Source organism: Harpegnathos saltator, unplaced genomic scaffold, assembly GCF_003227715.2.
Source record: "Harpegnathos saltator strain DR-91 unplaced genomic scaffold, Hsal_v8.6 scaffold286, whole genome shotgun sequence".
Classification (NCBI taxonomy): Eukaryota; Metazoa; Arthropoda; class Insecta; order Hymenoptera; family Formicidae; genus Harpegnathos; species Harpegnathos saltator.
In genome coordinates this window covers 52,552-79,352 of record NW_020230079.1, presented here as the reverse complement: position 1 = coordinate 79,352, position 26,801 = coordinate 52,552, and the positions used below count along the sequence as shown (strand labels likewise).

Here is a 26,801-nt window from a genome sequence, read left to right as displayed (position 1 = left end):
ACAGTGTAGTGCCTATCACGATGACATCGTACTGTTTTTCTAAAAATTGAATCGAGGAATCATACTATTATTATATATGGATGGATTCGGAATTCAATACTCTTTAATTTTTGTTCTTACAAAATTTTTGAAATTTGCGAAAATAATGAGTGGAGGGGGGAGCGAGGAGTGTAAATCTGATATTTTGAAAAATTTGAATTGACAGGTGCAAAGAGCATCAAATATTGTAAAACTCTTACATTTACTATGTTTTCATATCTCTTATATTTTAGAAGATATTTGATAAAAACAAAAAAATCCGTTTTCTTCAAGAGGTGATTTCAACTCCTAAACCTCGAGATAAGCACATATAAAAAAATACGTATCTAATATTTTTTGATCATCTACAACATATCCAATGCCCATTCAAATGGACGAGGGACGCCCCCGACCGTTCGCTTGTTAGTGAGAACTATTTATTGCGTCTATCTCTTTGTTATTCTTGATATATATTGGGTCTGGGAAAAAGTTCGTGGCGTTTTTTTAGTAAAATTCAACTGGTTTTCTTATAGTGTGAAAATGAATTTATTTAAATCAAATATGCTCCATTATTATCGACAATGTTTCGCCATTTTTCGGGTAGAGCCATGATGCCATCGGTGAAGAACTTTTGTGGTTTCTGGTTGAAAAACTGAATCAAGTGGTTTTCACATGCTTCTTTTGAAACCAGCTTAATTCCATTGAGAGAGTTCTGCAGAGATCGGAAGAAGTGATAGTCAGAGGGTGCTATGTCTGGACTATACGGTGGATGCATCAAAACTTCCCAACCAAGCTCTCGCAATTTTTGACAGGTCATCAAAGAAGTGTGTGGTCGGGCGTTGTCATGATGGAAGATAACACTTATCCTATTATTCAATTTGGGCCGTTTTCTTTCAGTTGCCTGGCGTAATCTTTCTAGTTGTCCACAGTAGAGTTGAGAATCAATCGACTGACCAACTGAAAGTAGCTCATGGTGGACGATTCCCTTCCAGTCCCACCACACACACAGCATCACCTTTTTCGGCGTCAATCCTGGCTTCGCGAACGCTTGTGACGGCTCACCATTTCTTTTCCACGATCTTTGACGCTTCCGATTGTCGTACGTGATCCATTTTTCATCACCGGTTATGAGACGTTTCAGAAATGGCTCGATTTCATTGCGTTTCAGCAGCGCATCGCAAATGTTAATTCGGTCTATCATGTTTTTCGCGCATGAGGAACCCATACATCGAGCTTCTTTTTATAGCCAGCTTTGTGTAAATGGTTCAAAACAGTTTTGTGGTCAATGCCTAGCTCCATACCAATATCAACATTGCTGATGTGCTTATCTTGCTGGACTTTTTCAAGAATTTCATCAGCTTTTTCAGCGATTGGACGACCAGAGCGTGACTCATCTTTCACATCAAAATTACCAGAACGAAAGCGAGCGAACCATTTCCGCGCAGCAAATTTTGATAAAGTACCTTCACCGTACACAGCACAAATTTTTTCATAAGCCTGCGCAGCATTCTTCCCTTTGTCGTAATAATATTGCAAAATATAGCGCAATTTTTCATTACTTTTCTCCATTTTCAAACGCAAACAATTTTCCAACCGCTGCACCAATTTCGATGTTTATACACTCAAAGTAACGCTCGAAGTGTCACTTTTCCAACGAGCGTTTAGTGGTGTCGCTGCGATCTCTGTTTCCTGAGTTATTTGCAATTGACGCCATCTATCGGGAAAAACGCCACGAACTTTTTCCCAGACCCAATATATGTTGTTATATCACAGTGTGAATAATAGCGTTACCGATACATCTATTAATTGTATAATCATTTTCAATTCAGCACTATAGAAACGGCTCTTTCTCGTTTGATGATTACTGCTACTAGTAAGGATTAAAAATTGTCATACACAAATGTAACGAAGTCTATTCTTTCTTTACACTTGCACGTTTAACCAGATATCCGAATGCAAACATTGCCAGAGAATAACAGAGTGCGTATGTGCCAATAAAGCCGTGGAGGCTATTTACCCGATATGCTATTCCATACATAACCCTATACTGTATATTTTGTGAATCAATAAAAAATTTACAATTTTTAATTATAAACCTGTGTTTTCTATCAAAATTATTTCTTGCGTGAATTTTGGAACACCCTTTATACGAGAGTTATATGTAGTTTTTTTTCGAAGTATATTACTTTACTGTTTAAAGCTCAATATAATCAGTGTATTCTTTACTAAAATACTACTAAATATAATATAAGTATTAAGCTTAAGTGCAATACAGGATGTTCTAAAAAGATATGTCAAAAATTTAAGGAGATGTTTCTCACACCTGAAGGATAAAAAAAATGTTATATGGACGTAGGTGCGGAAATGCTTATTTCAGGAGTTGTGTTGAAAATACTGTTAGCTGTATTACTTACACAAGGAAAAATTTAAGACTAATTATTGTAAACAACAATCGTTTAATTAAGCTTATTTACATTTGGTTTTAGTGTGACCTTGAGTTAGTTACAATAAATATTGAAAATGTTCGCCATTCGCCTTAATACAAGCAATGACACGTCGACGCATTGATTTACGGACACGTTCAAAAATGTCCATCTCTGATAAACTGTGATAATTCGTAAACACCAATCAGAATAATATTGACCTTTAATGTTACTTGTTTACACCTAGACGATAGTCGTGATTTTCTCAATCAAACTTACGGTGATCGATGGATAGGAAGAGGTGGACCTATTTTGTGACCTCCACGTTCCCCGAATCTCAATCCGATAGACTTTTATTTGTGGGGACATTTAAAGGCAATCGTACATGCTATAACAGTGCGTGATATTCAAGATCTTCGTAACCGTATCACTGCAGGTTGCGAGACAATCCGCTGTACGCCAGGCATTTTTGAACATGTCCGCGAATCAATGCGTCGACGTGTCACTGCTTGTATTCAGGTAAATGGCGAACATTTTCAACATTTATTGTAACTAACTCAAGGTCACATTAAAACCAAATGTAAATAAGCCTAATTAAACGATTGTCGCTTACAATAATTAATCCTAAATTTTTCCTTGTATAAGTAATACAGCTAATAGTATTGTCAACATAACTCCTGAAATAAGCATTTCCGCACCTATGTTTATATAACATTTTTTCATTCTTCAGGTATGAGGAATATCTCCTTAAATTTTTGACATATTTTTTTAGAACATCCTGTATAAGTATAAATGCTATACTTATATTATACTTAAATAATATTGGAGATTCAGTTATAAATATAATATATATTGCGATTAATAATATCTCACTGAAATTAATAGCACAGAGATTAATAGTAGCGATTGTTCCCATCGTTAATACGCATGCATTATTATAAGATACGTATTGAAGTCTATTATTGCGCAGAAAGTTGATATTGAAATTTGATATTGCATATAACGTATTTGTATACTATATATTTCGTAATGAAATTTTACTTCCATTGATCAGTGAGATATAAGACGGATAAGGTACCAGTATTTTTCCTGAAAATCAGTGAATACTCACTGATTACATTATGTTACAAATTTCAACCAATTTCTTGTACTCCTATCATAAAAAGTCGCTGTTGATGAATCAGGTACATTGAATGCAGAAATTTGTTCGGTGTAATATACACCATTTTAAATAAGCCAGGCAAAAATCTCGAAAAATATGGAAGATACTAAGTTCAGATAAAAATTATGTGATTTCAAGATGGAAATAAAACAACTATATAATTTTGTTTACAGATGGTGCCACTTTCCAGATATTTACTGATTATTATTTTTCTTAAATGGAAACCCGAATTTTGTATTGTCATTTTTTTCTACCAATTAATTTTAACAATTTTGTCTGAAACTTTTTTTATTTGCCCAATATTTTTTGAAATATTTAAGGAAAATGATTGGTTAAGGATTGATAACTTTTTCAATATTTAACTTACGATATCTCGTTAACTATTTGTCGAAAAAAGTGGTACTAGACGTTTTTACTCTACAGGTTGCGTGAAAAGTTCGCGGAGCGGCATCTATAAGTAAACGGTAGAATTATAAATTGTAGTCGGTTATATAGAATCACTCTTCACATGAACCTAGGTTAGGTTTCATTTCTATCTGTCAATTCTTTCTGTGTTTACAAGCCAATTGAAGTTGACGTGTCAGTATATTTGTTTGCAATGGAAAATTTGAAATAACGTGCAGTGATTGAGTTCTTTGTTAAAAAAGGTTTAAAGGCAATGGAAATTCATTCCGAGATGGTAAATGTGTTAGGGGAATCTGCTCCTTCAAAAACAATGGTTTGTAAATGGGCACTTGAGTTTCAACGTGGTCGTACAAGCATTGAAGATGATCCACGCAGTGGACGTCCAAAAAGCGCATCAACACCAGAAATCATTGAGCAAATACATGTTATTGTTTCTGAAGATCCAAATGTGACTACGCGTGAAATTGCTCATACCATAGGCATTTCAGATGAACGGGTATGGCATATTTTGCATAAAGAATTACAAATGAAAAAGGTGTTTGGAAAAGTGGTGCCGCATACGTTAATAATTCAACAAAAACTCGCTCGAAAGCAAATTTCTCAGCGTCATTTGAATCGTTTTAAGAAGAATAAAACCGATTTTGTGCGTCATTTTATAACTATGGATGAGACTTGGATCTATCACCATGATCTTAAATTGAAACTGGAACGTTTACAGTGGACTGAAGCTGGATGTTCAGCTCCAAAGCAAATAAAGCATGAAAGATTGGCAAAAAAGGTTTTGGCATCAGTTTTTTGGGATGGTAAAGAGATTTTGTTAATTGACTATCTGGGAAAAGGTAAAACAATTAACTCTGAATATTATTGTAACCTTTTGGATCAATTGGACGCAAAAATTCGTGAGAAAAGACCTGGTTTGCAGCACAAACAAATCATTTTTCACCAAGACAACGCACCTGCTCACAAAAGTGTTTTGTCAATGTCTAAATTCAATGAATTGAAGTACAAATTTCTTGATCATCCACCGTATTCGCCAGATTTGGCACCCAGCGACTTCTATCTATTCCGAAACCTGAAACAATTTCTCCGTGGAAAGCATTTTTTGTCGAATGAAGAAGCTATAGCAGCTATAGAGGCATATTTCGCAGACCTTCCAGAAATACACTTCCGCGATGGAATAAAATTATTGGAGAGCCATTGGGCCAAGTGTATTGAAATTAATGGAGACTATATTGAAGAATAAAATCATTTTTAGAATTAGGTATTCTTTATTTCAGTTTCGCTCCGCGAACTTTTCATGCAACCTGTATTTGGCCTCAAAAATATATCGTTACAATAGCGCTCTGACATTTGTTAAATTGATAATTTTGAAATTTCCAAAGTTCGATAAGTTAACAAAGGTTAGGGTATTATTCTAACAGTATATTCTTGAGACTAAATAGAATACAAAGTCTAGTACCATTTTCTCTTTCGACTAAATAGCGAGATATCATAAGTTAAATATTGAAAAAGTTACAAAATTTTCCTTCAATATCTCAAAAAATTAGGCAAATAAAAAAATGTTTCAGTCAAAAGTTATAAAAATTAATTGGTAGAAAAAGACGATATAATAAAAAATTGGAATTTCCACTTAAGAAAAGTAACAATCAGTGAATATCTCGAAAGTGGCATAATGTAAACAAAATGATGTAGTTGTCCCTCTTGAAACCATACAACTTTTTATCTGAAACATTTTTTTTTAAATGCTTAGTTTTTGAGATATTTCGCCGTCCTAATATTTTTTATAAATCCTGTACAGTTTAAAATACAGAGATGATTCAAAATTTCAATCTTTATAATATATCTTTAAATAAAAAAAGAATTAAATATGTATAATGTGTTTCTATATACAGGGTGATACGAAATTCCCGCATTCGGAGTACAGCACATAATACTTTATGCTAAAATAAACTATTTTTTCCTTTAGCAAAATTGCGTCCAACAAGTAGTTTTTGTAGAAGAACGTGTTAAAGTTAACGAATAAGTACTCTTGTCTATGTGGCGTTCAGGTCCGACGCGCGCCTCATTCGCGTGTACCTAATCAGTGACTAATATTCATAAGTAATGCCCTAAGACGCTCATACGTCTCTGTTGTGATTAGTTTACGACATCTTAAAACTGTAGACAATCTGACATATGCTTTGCGAATTGTGAAATCCCGGTATTGTTTATAGTTGATTCTTATTATTTAAAATTGTCTTAAGTATAATCTTAAGATGTCGTCAACTAAATACAACAGAGCTGTCTTGACGTCACATGAGCGTCTTAAAAGATATTACTTATGAATATTAGAATACTCACTGACTACACGCGAGTAAGGCGCACGAGCCGGTCCTGAGCGTTACATAGACAAGAGTACTTATTCGTTAACTTTAACACGTTTTTCTGCAAAAACTACTTGTCGGGCGCAATTTTGCTGAAGGAAAAAGTTGTTTGTTTTAACATAAAATATCATATCCTGATACTCCGAATGCAGGAATTTCGGATCTCTGTATAATTACTCAGAACAACTGTCTATGTATTTTGGTTACAGTTTCGCTACTAATTCATTTGTGTACCACTTGTAATAGTGAACCTTTCTTCTTCGTGCAAAATAGCAATAATTGTTTTTCTTGTTTGAATATGCAGATGTTTGGTGCCGGAATGCGAGCATCCATGGAACGCAACGTTCAATCCACCTTGGGTGAACGCTTCTGCACCGAAAACCAAGAATGGAGACATCTCGCGTTGTATGCGTCACGTAGTGCGAAATGACCCGGGTGTGTGCACAATTAATTCATTTACGAATGTGAGCCTCGACTGTGATTCCTGGCTTTACGATCGGACCGACAGTACGATACTCAACGAGGTAAAGTGGCCCCCGCGCTTAAACAAGCTGATCTTTTTCTACCCGAGACTCGTCCAGGCACGGCCGCGTTTCACCGTTTTCCCTTGCTTATCGTGATACAGTGGGAGTTCACCTGCGACGCTAATCGATGGAAACTCACGCTGGTCGGTACGGTAAATAACGTCGGTCAATTCGTCGGCCTGATATTCGCTGGATACATATCAGACAGGTAAGATATATACGTTTGTGCGGCGACCCTCTTGGCTTTAATTAATCAACGGAGGAAAATATCCTCCGGTTGGTCGCGCGCAAACGCGCTTTAATCTCACATATTTCAACACCGTCCGTGAAAAGAGAAATATAATTCTGTAAAAGGAATTAAAGCTCTTCTTAGGACCTAATTGATCTTACGATGTAATTAGAAATTAAAAATTGATAAGAGTGCACATTTATTATTGCACAAAATGTGGTTATACGTAATGTGAGCTTCAGGCATTGCCGGAAATAGGCCTGTTATATAATTAAAAGAAAAGGATTAATAACACGCAACGGGGTTAAGAGATATTTTCGTCATTTTATTTTTAGTTGTATTTTAAATTTAAATTTTATTTGTTGTCGTTTCAGTCTTTAAGTAGGAATAATCACAATTTTAACATAGAATAGATACGAGTATTTTGTATCTTAAAGCTTTGCTTGAAATATTCAGATACTTATTTTCATAGATTTATTTATTTTTATGAAATAATAAATTATTTCATTTTTTTATGCCAGCGCGTAGCAAGAATTTTCTAATTTTATTAATTCTTACAGTAAGAAATAATTAATTATTTATGAAATTAATTAAGCTATTTTGAATTATAAGAATAAAAGACAATTTTTTGATTGAAATGAAGTATAAAGTGCAATCTGTTAACTTGATTAAAAATTCATTATGTAAAATATATCCAGATATCGATACATTTGCTTTATACAAAATTGTTTAGTTATTAAACATTTAATGTGGGTACTAACATTAACTCGTTAACTAATATTAAATATCTAATAATTTTTTAAAAACTCTGTAATAAATTAATAATATTCAATTACTTTATTCTCTTATTCTTAAAAAGAAATTCTAAAATTTAAAAAAATAATCTAGTTTTTTCTAATTTATATTAATTTGACAAGGAGATTTTCTTTTTATTTGTGGCTTTTATATAACATTCTTTAATAGTGCTTTTAAAACCAACCAGCAATTGATATATTCACCTTATTTGTTCGTTTGAATTTGGTATTGTGCAAAGTATATTTACGATTTGATCTTTATGTTCTCTTGTGCAATTTGATTTGATTTTATCGTTTGTTCCGCCGGTTTGTGCATCGTTATTCGGTTATTAATAAGGATTCAAAATAGGGACTTAAATGTGTTAGTTGTTAATTTATTATTTAATCGATTGATATTAAATATAACTATATCTTGTGTGGATGCGTGTATGTGTATGCGTAATAATAATCGCGCGTAGGTTTTTATCTCAGTCTTTGATTTAAAATTTTTAATTTTAGCTTGTAATATTAATAATTAGTAATGATACCTAGAATTAATCATTAAAATTTTTTCAATTAAAGTTTGATGATATAACTCATCCTATTTTGCAATGTTATTCATATATACTGCTTCGATTCAACTGATGCACGATCGAATACAAAATTCGTTGTTACATTTACGATACTTTTTTCTGTAAATATATTATAGACTTGCTTAAATAGATAATCGTTACGTATTTAAAAAGCGACGATAAATTGCGCAAAATTGCAAGATTAAATTTCCCATTAAAAATATATGTATATACGCGGTGTTGTATATATACGGGGTGACGTACGAATTGACCGAGAAACGACGGAGTTTCGATAAATCGCGGATGTCACGGCATTCTTAATAAGAGAAAAGCGCGACATTGCGATATTACGGAGAATTTCGCAATACAGTGATACGGTAAAAATGCGCTTTGACGGAGAGCTATGGAACGACAATAGCGGCAACGATAGTGGTGATGGTAGTGATGATAATGGCGGTGATTGTGATGGTGGTGGTGGTGGTGGTGGTGCTGCTGCATCCGTTCGTTCTTTTCGCCTATTTCCAGGTACGGCAGACGAACCATTTTGACGCTGGCAACGTCTCTGAGCGGGCTCAGTGGCATGATACATTCCTACTCTGTGAATTATTGGATGTTTCTCGCGTTCGAGTTCCTGGACGCCACCGCCGCGTCTGGAATTTACAGCGCGGGATTTATTCTAGGTGCGCTAATAGCGGAACAATAATTCGGGGAAAAATACGCGACAACCTGTAAAGCACGTTACGTTGCACCAATTATTCGTTTTATTATATACGGGCGGCGGTTGGAGTGTGAATTTCGTGTGACGTCACTCTTTCGCTCGAAAATATTCGGAAAACGAACGAACGCGGGACGCTGCGTATATTTTGGAATTATTTCTTCCGAATCTCGATTTATTTATTTGTCGCGTTTTTATTTATTGAACAGTTTTTGCGAAAATTGTCGCTGGGTCGCGGTGATTAAGTTTGATCAATAATTAAGGTAGTCGCTCCACGCGGTAACGAATTTCCAGTGACGAGTATTAAGGAATTTTTTAATAAATTTATGAATCTATTGAATGAAAAAGATTTTTTGTAATAAAAATTTTATTTATCTAAATAGTAAATGTTAATTTGATGCAAAGTTGAAATGAATATATACATATATTATATATACGGAATATATATTATTTACTCTTCTCATGCATCAGTCGATTTTATAGAGATCTACAAGTAATACAAAGAAGTATATAAATATTTAAATGCGTGTGTGCGTGCGTGCGTGCGTGCGAGCGTGCGTGCGTGCGTGCGTGCGTGTGTGTGTATACACACAGAATATCTTCAATTATTGGTATAAGCGAGAAAGGGTAATGTTGCAAGAAAAAATTAATCGAAAATGTGAAATAACATTTTTCTTATACAAGAAACTTTGTTCTCGAAAAAAGAAACAATTTTGAATATTCGTTAGATATGCGTATAGATCTCAGTGGAGCTCACTATATGTTAGCGACGCACATATTTATACTTACAAAGATTGTCAACATCACGAATACGTGATTATATTACGAGTGTTAAACAATTGAGAGAAAAAATAAATTTAGCTTTTGAACACATAAAAATGCAAAATATGCTGACAAGTATTTGTACAAAAAGTGCGGCTGCGAGTGGTCCAGATTCATGGCCAAAAAGTTGTAAAACCACTTTGGGTTTAAAATAAGATTTATGGACATAGATTACAAATATGCAAGTGCTTAAAAGTGGCCGGATTTCAGATTTCAGAAATATAGCTCATTGAAAATTAACAGCAGAAGGTGAGTGCAATGAGATGAGACGGTATGTTGAAGTAAATGCGACAAAAGACAAAGAGTCGAGGTAAAATAAGAGGCTATAAGTAAAAAAAACGTAATTGCAAAAGAGAACAAAGGAAGACTCACTTAGGATATCAGAATCAAGCACAGAGAATAATGAAGCAAAACATTGAAATAAAAAAGAGCAGGCAACGAAAAAAAGAACCATGTTTTCGTGAGAAGAAAGTGCAGTTCTTTTTAAATTAGATCAATCTTTATTATCCATCAAGATAATGAAGATCAGAGAGATACAAAAGTATTTTTGGCACGGAATAAAACTGTTGTATCTCGATGCGGAGAGCACTTACGCCATCTCGTAGAAGTAGAATTTCAATATGTCTGGAATTTGAAGTCCGACCACTTTGGCACTTGCATATTCGTAATTCACGCACCATAAACTTGATTTATGCTCAAAATGATTTCAAAACTTTTAGCCATGATTCCGGACCAGTGGCCTATAGGTACATGGTTATGCTCTTTGATATAGCAAAGCGGGCAATAATTATTGCGAATATCGCAAAATGCAATGGAATTTTTATGTTTGTCTTAATTAACTTTATACTTCCATTGGCTATGGCTACATGAGAAATACTCTTATACATATTGTTGTGTCCGAGCCACAGCCCGGCGTCCGTTGTCTGTGAGCCTTAGGCATCTGATGCTGATTTTGACAACTGAACAAAGATTGTCTGGACGAGAGAAAATCGATAAGAAGAAAACAACAACAGCTGATAGAGAGTCTCTGACCAGCTGTCATCGAAGATAGACGAGAGAATTGAAAATTATCAAATAGAGAATTATTCTTGTTTAAAGCTTGAGTGAGCTGCGCTGTAAATAGTAAAGCTTGTTATTCTTACGCGAGTGTTTTCATTTACCTAAGTGCAAGCGCGAGTGCGAGAGTGAGCGCAACATTTTGGAGGCTCGTCCGGGATCGAATCACAGACCGGGATAAGAAATAGCATCGTTCGGCGAAAAGGCGAGCAAGAAAGGAAATCATGATGCATTTGCCGAGAGTAACCCGAAGCCAGGCTTCGACGGCAGCATCAAATTTGATAACAGCGGAGCCGAATCAGGGAGCTGAAACAGAGGCAGGAGCTTTGCGAACATTTCTGCGGGAAGTGCAACAGCTTCGCAAGGAGCGAGAACAGGAGCGGTAGGAGTTTGAATCAGCTGGCCGGAGGCGGAGAACCTTCACAGCTAAGTCACTCTAGAAATGTTTCCTTAGCCGGAATAAAATTAAATCCCGATATCTATGACGGAACTGCTCTGTTGCGCGATTTTATCAGATTATTTGAATTGATAGCACGAGCTAACAAGAAAGAGATTTAGTTTTACAACATTATTTTTAAATAAAAAGCGTTTACTCGTTCAAGTGTGTATGTTGTTTTGTTTCAAGATAAAGATGGCCCATTCTCTTCTGATTCCGTCGTTTCCATCGTCAATTTTCCATCGATTATTCAAGAAGGCTGCCTCCCCCACGGTTTTTGATCGTGGTTTTTCTGTAGGGCATTGAGCGAATGCCGAGGCAGAGACTCGGGGTGTTCTATAACGTTCTAGAACGTTGGGTCCACGGTAGTTCCCCCCCCCCTGTCCGAAGAGGAGCCAAGGAGGAAACGGACGAAGAAGCGGAACAACAAGTGGATCGTTTTAGAAAGGTCCTGGAGACTGATCATCTCCTAGAGGACGGGGATAGAGATGATGTTCTGAAGGCGAAGAGTCAAGATCCTCAGAATCCTTGATTGAGATCAAGAATTCATGGAGTCCGGTAACCTGTAGCAGCAGCTCAGGGTAGGACAAGAGTCATGAAGATCTCTGGAGTCAAGGAAGAGGATGACCTTGCCTAAGAGAATTGTCGGGACGACAATTTTTCGAAGAGGGGGAGCAGTGTTGTGTCCGAGCCATAAGGTTTGTGGCGGCGTCCGTTGTCCATGAGCCTTAGGCATCTGATGCTGATTTTGACAACTGAACGAAGATTGTCTGGACGACGGAAAATCGATAAGAAGATAACAACAACAGCTGACAGAGAGTCTCTGACCAGCTGTCATCGAGGATAGACGGGAGAATTGAGAATTATCAAATAGAGAATTATTCTTGTTTAAAGCTTGAGTGAGCTGCGCTGTAAATAGTAAAGCTTGTTATTCTTACGCGAGTGTTTTCATTTACCTGAGTGCAAGCGCGAGTGCGAGAGTGAGCGCAACAATATTTATATTGTTAATAATATATTATTGATATACAGGATGAGGCACCTAAAACAGGCCTCAATATCTCGGCTGTTTTGGTGAAAGAGTAAAATGGTCAGACCAAATTTGCATGGTGCAACACTTCCAACAATTTTTGAATTAATAAAACAAAATTCTTAAACAGTAATATCTTGGCTCATTATGTATCTCCAAAATATCCCTTTGATATTGACAATGTTTGTAAACACAAATACGTGCAGAGATAATATATGGTAATGAGTTCCATGGAAATCAGATATAACATGCATACCTGGCAAACCTGTAAAATTGTTTTTCTCGAAGACGAAGCTTCATATAAAAAAAAATGTTATTCTACTTATATTCATTTCCGACTTATATTAGGTGTACAAATGAATAATCTAAATAATTTTAAGCAGTTATGAAATCAATTTTAAATTGAATAGATTTTCCCGCTCTTTTGTGATTATGCAATGTTGACATATAGCTATTAAAAAGAACATATAGTTTGGCGAAATGCCCAACATAACCTTCAAAAGTTTTCAGTTCAGTACAGTCGAAAATGGCAACAGATAAGGTACATATCCGACACTGCATTCTTTACGAATTCCAACAAGGAGAAAATGCTACAAGAGCATGCAAATCGATTTGTTCCTTTCTCGGCAAAGGTGTTGTATCATACGATGTGTTCGCATTTTGGTTTAAGCGGTTTAAAAGCGGTAATTTCAGTCTAATCGACAAACAACGCCCTGGAGGCCCTCCGAAGTGCGATAATGATGATTTGGAACAACTGTTCGCTGAGAATTCGGCACAAACACAAAAAGAGCTTGCAGAACAGTTGGGAGTAACGCAGCAAACGATTTCCAAACGCCTACATGAGATGGGAAAGATCCAGAAAGAAGGGAAATGGATTCCGCATGAACTCACTGAAACTAACGAGAAAATCAACGAGTGGCAGCGTGTCTTTCTCTTCTCAATAAGCAGCGTCGAAAGTCTTTCTTGTGGAAAATCGTTACGGACGATGAGAAATGGATACTCTGTGACAATTCGAAATGCAGAAAGTCATGGGTAAATTTCGGCGAATCATCAAAATCGGTTGCAAAACCCAATCGCTTCGGAAAGAAGGTTCTTCTCTGGTGGTATTTGGTGGGATATCAAGGGCGTGCTTTATTATGAGTTGTTGGAACCGGGTGAAACAGTTACTGCGGACTGCTAGCAACGTCAATTAATCGGCTTGAGTCAAGAATTGGAACGAAAACGCCCGTATACTGGCAAAGTAGAACCAGGAGTCCAGTGAAATTGTTGCATGACAACGCCAGGCCACACATTGCTTCCAATACAAAAGACACCATAATGAGTCTTGGCTGGGACGTCTTGCAGCACTTGCGGCGTATTCACCAGACATTGCTCCATCCGATTATCACTTGTTCCGGTCGATGCAACACGCCTTGTCTGATATGCATTTCCAATCAGTGGATGAGATCTGAAAATGGCTTGACGACTTTATCGTGTCCAAAGACATAACATTTTTCCGAGATGGAATTCATCAGCTACCTGAAAGATGGCTTAAAGTTATAGGAAGCAACGGCGAATACTTTGATTGGACAATTTAATTTACTTTCTTTTAAAATAAACCTTGAATGTAGCTGAAAAAATTGGATTATTCATTTGTACACCTAATATTTTTTACGTAGAATCATGTAGAATTCATACAGAAACCTCCTTCCCGTTGATACCACTACAGATATTCTGGATATATACCACCTTGTATAGTATATATACACTAACATTTTGCAGCTATATTTTTAAAATAAGAAATAGTCAGTAATTCAGAAATGATTGTATATCTGTATATTAGTTTCTGATATATTTCTCTCTCTTTTTCTCTCTGATAATAACTTCTTGTGAAATCTTTAACATTATAAAGAAATTAAAATTAAAAAGAAATTAGGAAAAGATGAAAAATAAAAAATTAAAAAATAAAAATATAAAAAATAAGACGATAATTGGAAATAAATGTGAGAAACACGTGTAAAAAGAGTCAAATTTAGTTACAAACACATCAGCTCGAGGACGATTTATCTTTTTGTAATTGTACAGATAATTAAATAATATTTTACAATTGACACGTAGTGCAAGTTTCAACTCGAATCCCATAAGAAACTCATATTACGCGACAACTGTCTTAATGCGTGCGTTTGTTCTTAGGAATGGAGATGGCGGGCGTGAAAAACCGGGTTCTCGGCAGTACTATTATTTGCTGTATGTTTGCCGTGGGTGAAATCCTGTTGGGACTAGTCGCAAGCTGGCTGAGATCCTGGCGAATGTTGCTCAGAGTCGTGTACGGTCCGGCACTGTTTGCCATTTTCTTGCCTCTAGTCATTCCGGAATCGATCAGGTAACTCTTCTTATCAGCGTGTATATCGCTCACGTATCAGCTTGATATCATTCTTGCAAAGGGTTAGCAAGATTTAATCGATGAACATTATTCGCAATCGATTGGGTTATACGGTGACGTATACGCTCGAGAGCTTATAATCTGTGCGATCAGTCGCGGATCAGATTAAGAGATCGAGATTGGGAAAATATGCGTTTACGACTTTTCGTACTTTTATATTATATTTGGCATTTTTGTGCTACAGCGAGATACGATTTAAATTTTCGCCTGTTATGCTTTTTGCATTGTTATTTTTGAAAAACGATGCATTTCAAGGTGGCTACTATCGAAGGGTAAGAACGACAAAGTGGAGGAAATCTACTATAAAATGGCACGAATGAACGGTCTGCAAGTGACGGAAGAAGCCATGAACATGTTTAAGGAACTGAACGTCGTTAAACCTGGAACGGTACACCACATATTTATTTTCTTATTTTTGCTTACACAATATCGCACATTCATTTATAATGTCAAATTTTATCTTATTTGTGTATCTAATTTATGTATCTAAACTCATACTTGCTAATTATTCTGAAAATAAAGGCAAATAATTGCTTCTTTGATTACTACTAAATTTGGGTAATATAAACTTTTATATATTCCTGTTTGTCTTCAATTTCATTTTGATTGAATATCTAAGAATCCGGTTATATTTGTAACGAATTATTTCACGAAAATAGAAGTCTTTGTTTATCGTTTAGTTGGAAACGAAAATAGCATTTGGAAAATATTGTGATTCGGGATGTAGATCGATGAGAAACTCACGTATATAACCTCCGGCTGTAAAACACGTATAACCTCTTCCAGAAAAACGAACTGGTGATGTCAGATGAGAGAAAGCCGATCATGCAAGTTCTACATAGCTCGGTCATACTCATCCGCTTGCTGGTCTGCTCGTTCTGCTGGCTCACAAACACGTTCGTTTATTACGGATTGTCATTGAATTCCGTGGCATTCGCCGGGGATAAGTATACCAATTTCATGCTCGTCGCCGTGGTCGAGATACCGGGGTACTTCCTCACCTGGCTGCTGACCGATTACGTCGGCCGTAAAGCAACGCTCTCCGGCTCGTTCCTGCTGAGCGGGGCATTCTGCCTCGCAATCCAGTTCGTACCAGCAGGTAAAAAGAAAAAAAAAAGAAACGAAAGAAAGGAGAATAAAGAGAGAAAAAGAAGCGAATTTCTCAGACAGCGATGGATCGCGAGAAAGCGATTAAAGTCGCGATCTGGCAGTTTGGAGAACGGATCGGAGTTTGCACAGCATTGGATTTTGTTTTGACAAGTTTGGCAGTTTGGTGATTTCGATCGGTTTAGATTGATTACCTATAATCACGGTGATTTTATATCTTGGCATGCGATAAAAACGACACCGATCGTGATGATCGGGATATGAGACGCTTAATGTAGACGAATTGATGTACACTCATTTGCGAAACGGTTTTAGCATATTTTTTTTCTTTTCGATGAAACTAACATCAAATAATTATAATTGTCCGAGCAACTACTCGCGAGCTTGCGCGGTAATTGTTTATGACAGGACTCGAAGTAACAGCATATGAGACATCTGACATCAGAATTGCAATGGTGCACTTTTAGAAAAAATATAAGTATCTTTACTATACTCTTATCTATCAGATAAAAGTATAATAAAAAAAAATCACCGTGTTATTTCCGTACCTGTCATAACCGATTACCACGCAAGCTTGGGAGCTCGCGACTATTATTATTCGATGCATTTCTAAAGGGCTCCACACAATTCCTTATGTAAATTTGATTTCGGTGGAATTGGCTGAATATTTGATATGTTGCAGATTTTGTCTCTGATAAAAAGTTCCCATAGGCATAACCCCCATTGACCATTTGACTTCTACGAAGTGTCAAATGTCAAAAGTGTCTAATATCTTATTTTTAACGAGTAAGATATATTCCTACTTTGATTTACATCTAAAAATTTTTTTCTGTGTATATTTAAAAATAAAAAACTATAAAGGTAACATATTGACTTGAAGATTATGATTTGATTTCAGAGATTTCAGTGATACTTTCATTTTCTATGTGAAACACATGTTTCAATGTATAATACGTTAACAACTAAATGTACCATTTGATTATGTTTCGTTTTCTGTTAAAAACACAAAGCACAACTTTTTTAATTAAACTATATTTTATAGCGTAACAATTCAGAATATTTTTGGTTCATTAAAAATTTACTTTTTAATCACATGTAATGTCCAGCAGCTAATAATTCCACTGCTATTCGTTCGGATGCGATACTTGACAGACTAGAAAAATCCACATTACCCCACTATTACACAATACCCGCACTTCCTCTATATTGAATATTTAGTATTGACTAAAATAGCAAATAGAAATTAAATGCCTTGCTTTGTTTGTGATCAAGCTTTTTGTCCAAATCATTTAGCTCGATTAAATGATGATAATAATGCGATAAAACGAGAAATAGCTATGAAAAGGTGCGAAGAAGTTGATAGGGAAATTGATTTGATGGATGATGCACGCGTGTGTTTTAATTGTAAATGAACCAAAAATATTCTGAATTGTTACGATTTAAAATATAATTTAATTAAAAAAGTTGTGCTTTCTGTTCTTAACAGAAAGCGAAACATAATCGAATGGTACACTTAGTTAGTTAGTTAATTAGTTAGTTAGTTAGTTAACATATTATACATTGAAACACGTGTTCCACATAGAAAATAAAAGTATCGCTGAAATCTCTGAAATCAATTCATCATCTTCAAGTCAATGTCACCTTTATAGCTTTTTATTTTTAAATATACACAGAAAAAAATTTTTAAATGTAAATCAAAGTAGGAATATATCTTACTCGTTAAAAATAAGAAATTGTGATATTAGACACTTTTGACATTTGACACTTCGTAGAAGTCAAATGGTCAATGGGGGTTATGCCTATGGGAACTTTTTATCAGAGACAAGATCTGCAACATATCAAATATTCAGCCAATTCCACCGAAATCAAATTTATATAAGGAATTGTGCGGGGTCCTTTATTGAAAAAGGAACCCATGAGAACCATTGTGGATATAAATGTACATCTAGTTGCAAAACGGCTTAGAAACAATAAAGTAAGTTGTCCGTTATAAACTTTCGCAATTGGAAACTATTACTGATGATTCAGCAAAAATGTAAATAGTTTTATTTATTATATAAGATTATATAATTTTATCTATTATATAAGAATGCATATATAACAAAAGGCTAATATTTTCTATCGTATACTGTTATTTCAAATCCATAATTAATTACTACGCAAGCCTGTCAGTAGAAATTCTCAATCGAGATAATTTGGTGCCTACTTCATTGTATCTAAGTCTTGTACTTAGTTTTGCTACTTAATATATATATTAGGAGCATAATTTAGTATTGAGGGTTTCTTTCTCAAAAACTGATTTACTTAAACAAGATAATGAACGAACACCTTAATCAAGACATTTTCTTTCGTTTTCTAAAACTTTTCCCCATATTTCTGGCGAGAGATGAGTTCTGCGACGATAAAAAAATTCTTCTTTAGAGTTGACTCAATTTGTAACAAATTTTCGCACTTCTTCGAAGTTATGAAAGTGTATATTCTCTAGAACATGTTGCATCGATTGGAACAAGTGATAATCGGATAGAATAATGTCTGAAGTATACGCGGGGTGTGGTAAGACTTCTCATTCCAGCTCTAATAGCATTTGCTTCACTGATAATGCAATATGAGGTCAAGCATTGTCGTGAAGAAGGATCACTTTGCGTCGTTTACTCGCAATTGCTGATCGTTTTTGGTCCAATACTCGCTTCAATTTGTATAATTGTTGTCGATAACGATCAGCGGTGAGTTTCATTCGGATTTAACAATTCATAGTACACAACATTTTTTTGATTCTATCAAACAGACGGCAATACCTTTGAACCGTGAATATTGCGCCTCGAAGTGAATGTTTGCTGATTGGCCTAGATCAACCTATAATTTTTTTTGTTTGGAATTATCGAAATAGATCCACTTTTCATCCTCAGTAACAATTGGATACAAAAAACTCTTCAGTTTTTGTCTGGCGATCAACAAAATGCAAATGTTCAACCGATTCGCAATGGCATTTTCAGATAATTGATGTAGAACCCATTTTCTTTCTTTATAAATCTTTCTCATATCATGTAAATGTTTAATAACTGTTGTACGACTGTTATCAACATTTAATGCTCTGACAAGTTCTCAACTGGATTGTGCTGGATTTTCGTCTAATAATGCTTGTAAATTTTGGTTGTCCGGAGCGATCTTTGTCGTTAACATTAAAATCATCATTTTTGAATCTTCTAAACTATAATATTCACTATCTTAATTGATGGAGCAACAGCACTGTTTCTATTAAAATTTTATGGTCTTCAGCCGTTGTTTTCTTCTGATTAAAAGGCAAAAATCGCATGTCGAAGATACTCTTTAAGAAGTTCCATTTTTAAGATGATGTTAATACGATTTTTACTGCGTCTGTTGTTAGTAAATAACTCAATATCATGAATTAATATATGGATTAATAAGACATTAAGAAATAATAGCTATGGCTGGAATGTCTTCGACAAAACTGACATTAGTGCCATCTCTGGCAATAGCCTAAAAAATCACACTCCTAATATTTCTTTACGAAACGACGTAAAACATTTTTTTCGATAAAGTTATAAGCGTGTCAAACAGTCGCAATTGCAAGCTTATTTATTGCTTACGGGCTTGCATGGTAATTTGTTGCGACAGGAGCCGAAATGATGTTACATGATGTAAATATTAACGCTTTATTACTCTTATCTGATAGATAAGAGTTATATACTTATATTTCTTCCCCGAGTCTTCTGCAACGAGTGCAACGTTGGATGTTTCATGTACTATCGCTTTAATTCCTGTCTTAATCAATTATTGCGTAAACTGACCAGCAGGGACTCACTCGAATTGTAACCGTTTGATACGTTTTTAACTTCATCGGAAAAAGAAAACAAATGTGCGAACCGTTTCACAAACGAGTGTACATTGATTGGTAGAATAGCCTCAGTCATATAAGTGCCACAGCTGGTTACAGAATGCGTTCGAAAAGTGCTAAGCGGTTCGATTGTGTTTTTATTGTTTGATGTCCGTATTTCGGTTTTTCATTCACTTTTCATGAAAGAGTTGCAATAAAGATTATGAATGATAGAATTTGGCTTTAGTAAAACTAATCTGAAATTATAATTGATTGTGCATTGCAGTAGAATCAATGCGCATTTTTGCCCACTGTGGCGACGGATTAGCATTTTTGAAACAGGAGGAAAACAGAGCAATTATGCTGCATAACATCAAAAAGGTTAAACGCACAATTACGATTAAGTAATTAAGGTAACTAGTACAAGTAATTAGTACCAATAGTACTAATACTAATACTAATAATTAGCAGGTAGTATTAATAATTAGCATTGCTAATTGACTAGTGTTGGCATTTTTTAACCATAAACATTCGTTTTTGGACGTTAACGTAAAGCTATCACAGTGACAGATTACTGTCACTGTTAAACACTACTCTATTATTCCCGTTTCGAAAGTTTAACAGTCGAAAAAGATTGTCTGAGATCTTCAAATATCGTGTATTCTTATAATAATTAAATAATTCAATTCAAAAATAAGTTTGTTCTTGCGTTGTTAGATGTTTTAATAATTGGAATGTTTGATTGGAATGTTTTTATTTTATGGCTGGATACAAAAAAATCATGATGAGCATGAGTTTTCAGGATGATTATCTTCAAATCCCGATTAAGCTGATCGACAATTAACTCAGCCACTAGAGTTGTCAACATGGAAAATAAAATATAGTTTGTTATTGAAACGATTAAGAAATTCTCGTTTTCTCTCTCTCTCTCTCTCTCTCTCTCTCTCTCTCTCTCTCTCTCTCTCTCTCTCTCTCTCTCTCTCTCTCCTCTCTCTCTCTCTCTCTCTCTCTCTCTCTCTGTTTTTCTTTATAATTTATATTTAAAATTATTATCAATTTTTCTTTCCCCCTCCTTTCCTCTCTCAAGTACAGTATTAAATGCTCTATTTTGCTAATATACAAAGAATTATTAATTTTCGCGTTACTGTCAGACAACAAATTACATAGTGAGAAATTGCTTGTCCTGCCAGTTAATTGTCGATTAGACTAATTGGAGAAAGTCATCATCAACTTAGACACAAATCGCGTACTCATGCAGGCTACTTGGTCGTAAAATAATTACGTCAGTTGCATTGGGAGTTACAGCATGAAGCAAGGGATGGATTAATCGTTGAACTGTTTTAGCTGCCTCGACTTACGGGCCTTTACTTTTGTACATGGCTGGGAAATTGTGCATCACCATAGCGTTCGCCACGGTTTACATTTACACGACGGAACTTTTTCCGACGACGATGAGGCATTCGCTACTGGGAATTTGCAGCATGACCGGCCGCGTCGGGTCAATTTTATCACCGCAGACACCTCTTCTGGTGAGTCAACAGAGAGCGTCGCATCGCGGTAAACACGTGTGGATCGTGAACCGCGCAAGCGTGTTTTCGTAAATGCACCTCGATAACGTTGTCATGCAAATGTGCAAGATTTATGCCAATCGGTATTCCTCTTAATCGCATGAGACCGAGGCAGATCGCCGAATAGAAACGAAAACAGTTCTTATCAGTCTTTTGCGGAAAAGATTCTTCGCCTTGTGATATCTCTCTCAACGAGAAGTAATTACTTTCGTAAAACTTCTACAATTCTGCATGTAGCCTGCAGGTTTATTCTGCAACTTTTTTAATTCAAAAATTACATGAATATATATAAATACCGCTTATATAGTCCATAACGAGCATTAAATGATTACGCGTTTTATGGATCTTCGAGACATTCATTGTTCTGAAAAAAAATGCCAAAATTCAAAAAGTGACACAATTTTCTGAAATTTTTAATCCGACAGTCTTCAAATCGAGAACATCAAATCGAAGAAGATCAAGACGATCTTCTAAAATACTTTTCTAAAATATTGGAAGAATGTAACAATTCATTTGTTTACTCGTTGTTGTTATTTTGAAAAAATTGGATTTTTCGGAACATTATTTCATATTGATTTTGGTATTATAACTTTCCAAGACAATCTCATGATTCTTCGATGTTTTTCGAAAAAAATTGCACTGTAGGAGATGACTTTTGAAAAATTGTCTTTTTATTTAAATTTCCAAGTTTTTTATTTTTTAAGACAAGGCATGTCTACCATTTCCGTGAGTAGTGTGTTACATATTTTGTCAACAGAGTAATAATGCAAAAATTTACGGAATATATCTGCTGATCATATTCTTTCCTTTTTTTTTGTCAACTTCTCTCAATTGTCGCCAAGAGAATTCATCGCGCCAAGAACGAGTTACCGTTCGAGAAAAGCGACTGTCTCGGATATTGCTCTAATTGCATGTGTCTCGTTTGCGTCCAGGCGCAAATAATGCCCGCGCTGCCGCTTATCCTCTTCGGCGCCATGGGTATGGTCGCGGGAGTCCTGTCTCTGATTTTCCCGGAAACTCTGGGGACAAAACTTCCGGATACCGTGTGGGAAGCGGAAAACATCGGCAAAGTGCAACTCAAACCGGACCCGCAAGATAGTCGGTCTTAGGACGCCATAGGACGCCGACGAGCGCAAGCGCTAAGATGAAGCGTTAAGTCTTTCTACGGCAGAAGAGAAGGGCGGTAGCTTTTAAAAGTTTATTCTGATGACGCGCATCCGCCTGCCGAGTAGTATTACTGTTTAGATCCTAGTCAGTTTAATCAACGCTTATTTTGACAGTAAATAATAGCTAAACACTGAAACTAGCCAGTCTCTAGGTAATTGTTAACCTTCTAAGTCCGTGAGATGACTATAGTCATCGCTGCATTCCTCAGCATCGCTCCTCAGAAAGCTATACGATGCTTTAAGGCATTGCGAAGTTATTCGCGAAGATTTTCATAAAGCAATATATATTTTTCTTTATCTTTTTATTCCAATATTTAAGTCTTTATGTATAATTTTGTTTTGTATAGAGAATATGCTCGACTTGCTGGGAATTGGAGTTAAGGAAAAATTCGTCCGCAAAGGGTTAATGAACTTTTAATCAGTTTTTAGATATTTATTATCAATTTTAAATTCTTGTCTTTATTTTTATCCCCATTTTTATTCCCACTTTTTATCACTAATGTAATGTTAAATGACTCGAACATTTGTCGATTCTCTTCAGGTATTTATAATAGGAATTCGACAACTAGTTATAGTCGCCCGTTGAATTTTGATTAAGAGTAGCTATCAAAGAGGATTGGACAATAATGAAAATAGTTAATGTTTTATCAGCTGTGTTTGTACATTTATACTTTTCTCTCCATTCTTATGTTTTGATATTTACCACAGTGGTTAGTTGTAAAGAAAATCGCATCGTATAAACTATCTATTAAAAGTTAAAATTACCTATATACTGGCTAATAACCAAGCAGTTTTAGGTAAATGTTCACAAAAGACGGCACAGAACTATCTTAATGATAAACATTAATAACTTCTTAATAAACAATGAGCGGCTAAAATCTTTTGAAAGTTACTCGGGATAATTTTGGTAATGTCAAGGTCTAAGCCATTACGATTGTAAGTTTTTTGTGAACATTTATCCAGTTTTATTTCAACATAATTTTTTACTCGCAGTTTAATCGCCTATATCGTCTAGTATAACCTAAACAGTGTAAAAAAAACTGATCTTTTTTCCTTGTGATCAATTTTTGTCGAGAATTTTTCTGCTCCAGCGACATACCGCTAAACAAGATACCGAGATAAGGAGCAGGTCTTTCATGGAACTCGATACTCGAAATATGATGCGGCATAATTGATGTGACCCGCTTCGCGATGCATTTACCACAGCCACAGGAGCATCATCGCGCGCCTACAGCGACGCGCTCTCGCGAATTTTATCCCGTCTCCCGCGATCTGGGCAAACACACGGCGTATCCTGCGACGCAACTGTTTACCTTCCGCAAACGCTCGCCGCCATCATCTCATTTGTCTTACTCTCCGCGTTTATCCGCACGGAAGAAGGATTATAATATCCTTCAGTGAAGCCGCGCGATATCTCGAAGTCTACCGAGGTCTCTCCTGCGCTCGCACGCGTGCGCATTATGTGTGAGCTGTTTAACTGTGTTTAACCTGTTTAACCCTTTAACTGCTGAGATATTAAATGACCAGTATGACCCTCTTTGCTGAGTTATTTTTACAATTATAAAATATTTTATAATTTGCTGATGATCCAGATTTTCATAAATTCACATTTCTAAATTAAAAAAAAATACCACACGCAATACCACACACATTGAAAGTTCAAATCGAGTAAACTCGACCGTAGCAAGGCCGCCATTTTTTTCCATACTCGAGATATCTCGACCGTAGCAGTTAAAGGGTTAATCTGCTACCCGCCACGCGGGTTACCGGCGCTGCGCCTGTTAGACTTTCCGTTCAGTATCTTCATTCGATATCTTCCCTCATTAAAGGAGATAACGGTCGGCAAAACGCGTGAAGCTTTTGGAAAGAGATTAACGAGTCAATGAATCAGATTGCCGTATACTCTTAAACGTTGGGTCGAATCTGAAAGTACACGAGTATTGAAAGTCGTTATCAGTTATCGCTTATCAGTTGGACACAGTAATCGCTTATCTAGCGATTTATTCGACCGAACACGATTATTATTACGAATTATCACACTGATGTATATTTGCGATCCGAAAGTCGAAAGTAAAAAATCGGCAGAACGCATTTATTTAGAAATATATATTTAACTGTCCTCGCGGAGGACAATGAGGTTCGTATGAATCAGTCTCTTATTTATATAATGTTTATATATGATATATTAATTATGTTTAACATATGCGCAAATATATGTAATATATTTGTATTTCAAAATTATTATATATGCTCGGAAAAAAATATTTGTTGTTAGAATTAGAAACCGTTAGAATTAGAAACCGTCGTTAATTTAGCAAATCTATAACCATAATATAAGAACAGCCAGTTCTTTTATGTCACAGTAATCAAGTTTCAAAGTTACGTAAAGATTAGCGATTGTACCTAACGAATTTTGAAGTTATAGTATGACAGAGATTTGTTCGTATAAAGATAACTCTCTATAAAAATCAAAGGAAAATATATATAATTTAAAAATATATAATTTAGAATATTCCAGAAAAGATATTTGTTGAGATGATGGTTTACCGTTGCATCTAAATAAACATATTTGATATACTAGTATTAGAGAATTTTATTATAGCAAATAATTAATTATTCTAGCAATGGAAGAGTTGACTAAAACCACGATATTTATAGTGAAAGAAAGTTGTTTTATGTTTTAATTTTTGATGAAGCTGATACGCATATATTAGTACAACTGCAGTTAAATTCAATCACTTCTTCCTAAGATGAAAGAAATACTCCTTCTTCTTTTATTGAGTAAAAGTGGCATGTTTTTTTTAATAAAATCAATGAATTTGTTCCGTAAATTAAAACCATCGAAATAAAAAATAATTTATAATAATAAGAATAAAATAAAGTTCTCTTAATTTTGTAAAAAATCAAATATCAAAATCTCATTTAATTTTATAACATTATAAAATTCACATACAAGCTCTTAAAATCCTTTTATATTTTTTATTAAAAATAGAAAATGATTTGCTGCATAAAGTAAGATCTACTATTACTATTTAATATATACAATAATAAATATACAATGTAGAATATATGATATTGCATGTATATAATATAGATTATACACGGTGACCTAAAGTAAAGTAAGTGATAATACCGTAAAGTATGATAATCCAAAAACTGTAAAAATATTTTTCATATAAAAAAATTGTTTATGACAAAGTTTCATGTATTCGAGAGGTTTTTCTAGCTATATAAATGAAAGTTCGTCCCCGCTCTTCCCTGAAAGGAGTAGGAGGTAACTTTGTAATTTCAAATGGGTCTTTTTATAAAATATTACACATTTGGATTCTATGGGAAGAAACAAATTAACTTTATCTGAAACATTTCTTTAAAAAATACTTCTATCAAAAGTTATAAACATTTAAACTTTACAGTATATGTTGCTAATTCTGGGAGAATGTAAGAAGAATTCTCGACATGCAGCAAAACTATTAGAGTTCGACAAAATTTTGTAAAAAGTATTAATAAGTGTTTAATTGTGAGTGGTCAATAGTTCGAACATGTAATAAAGTAAAAAATGTGAAAAGCTATGAAGTCTTTTATTTAATTTATGGTTTTATCACTTTAGTTTGAATGCACTTTGCTATAAAGAGAGCGAGTGCGAACTTTTATTTATATAGCCAGAAAGACTTCTTGAATGCATGAAACTTTGTCATTGAACGATTTTTTGACAAATATTTCTAGAATCTTTAGGTTGTCACATTCTTTACGGGGGCCACTTTGTAAAATATACAATAACTAATAAGATTCACGAAAATGGGTTTACCCATGAGTTGGTTGACAATTTACTTCACATAATCTCTTTGATGCACGAGCAAATTTCTTAGTAATAGCATTTAAGTTTCGTCCACTACATAGCTACAGATTTGCTGACTCAACTCATCCATTTTTTTCCCGTGGCACGTAATACTGGATAAAAATTGTGGCGTGATCGCGCAGCGACTTCGCTTGCATACGCATGTATATTCTTCAGGCGATATTTGTCGAGCGTCGTGCGTGTATTAATATGTCGTTCTTGGGAGCGAGTCGTGTCATACGCTTCGCTTCGCCCAATTATCCCGCGGAGATACGGTCGCCGTGTTACATACGACGGGCATGGGTAAGGATGAACGGAGAGAAATAATGCAAATGTCACAGCT

The 26,801-nt window shown here is 35.2% G+C and overlaps 1 protein-coding gene across 1 annotated transcript in view; it reads left to right on the top strand.

Moving 5' to 3' along the window:
• The window catches only part of LOC105185295 (solute carrier family 22 member 21), a 63,445-nt gene extending 38,332 nt beyond the window's left edge, over window positions 1-25,113 (top strand). Inside the window, exons 4-11 of the mRNA XM_025299582.1 lie at window positions 6,676-6,895; window positions 6,997-7,103; window positions 8,995-9,149; window positions 14,698-14,887; window positions 15,203-15,335; window positions 15,734-16,046; window positions 21,234-21,418; window positions 22,390-25,113. Of these exons, the coding sequence (XP_025155367.1) occupies window positions 6,676-6,895; window positions 6,997-7,103; window positions 8,995-9,149; window positions 14,698-14,887; window positions 15,203-15,335; window positions 15,734-16,046; window positions 21,234-21,418; window positions 22,390-22,566 (1,480 nt within the window). The 3' untranslated portion in view covers window positions 22,567-25,113. The remainder of the gene's footprint in view (window positions 1-6,675; window positions 6,896-6,996; window positions 7,104-8,994; window positions 9,150-14,697; window positions 14,888-15,202; window positions 15,336-15,733; window positions 16,047-21,233; window positions 21,419-22,389) is intronic.
• Window positions 25,114-26,801: the final 1,688 nt, after the last annotated feature.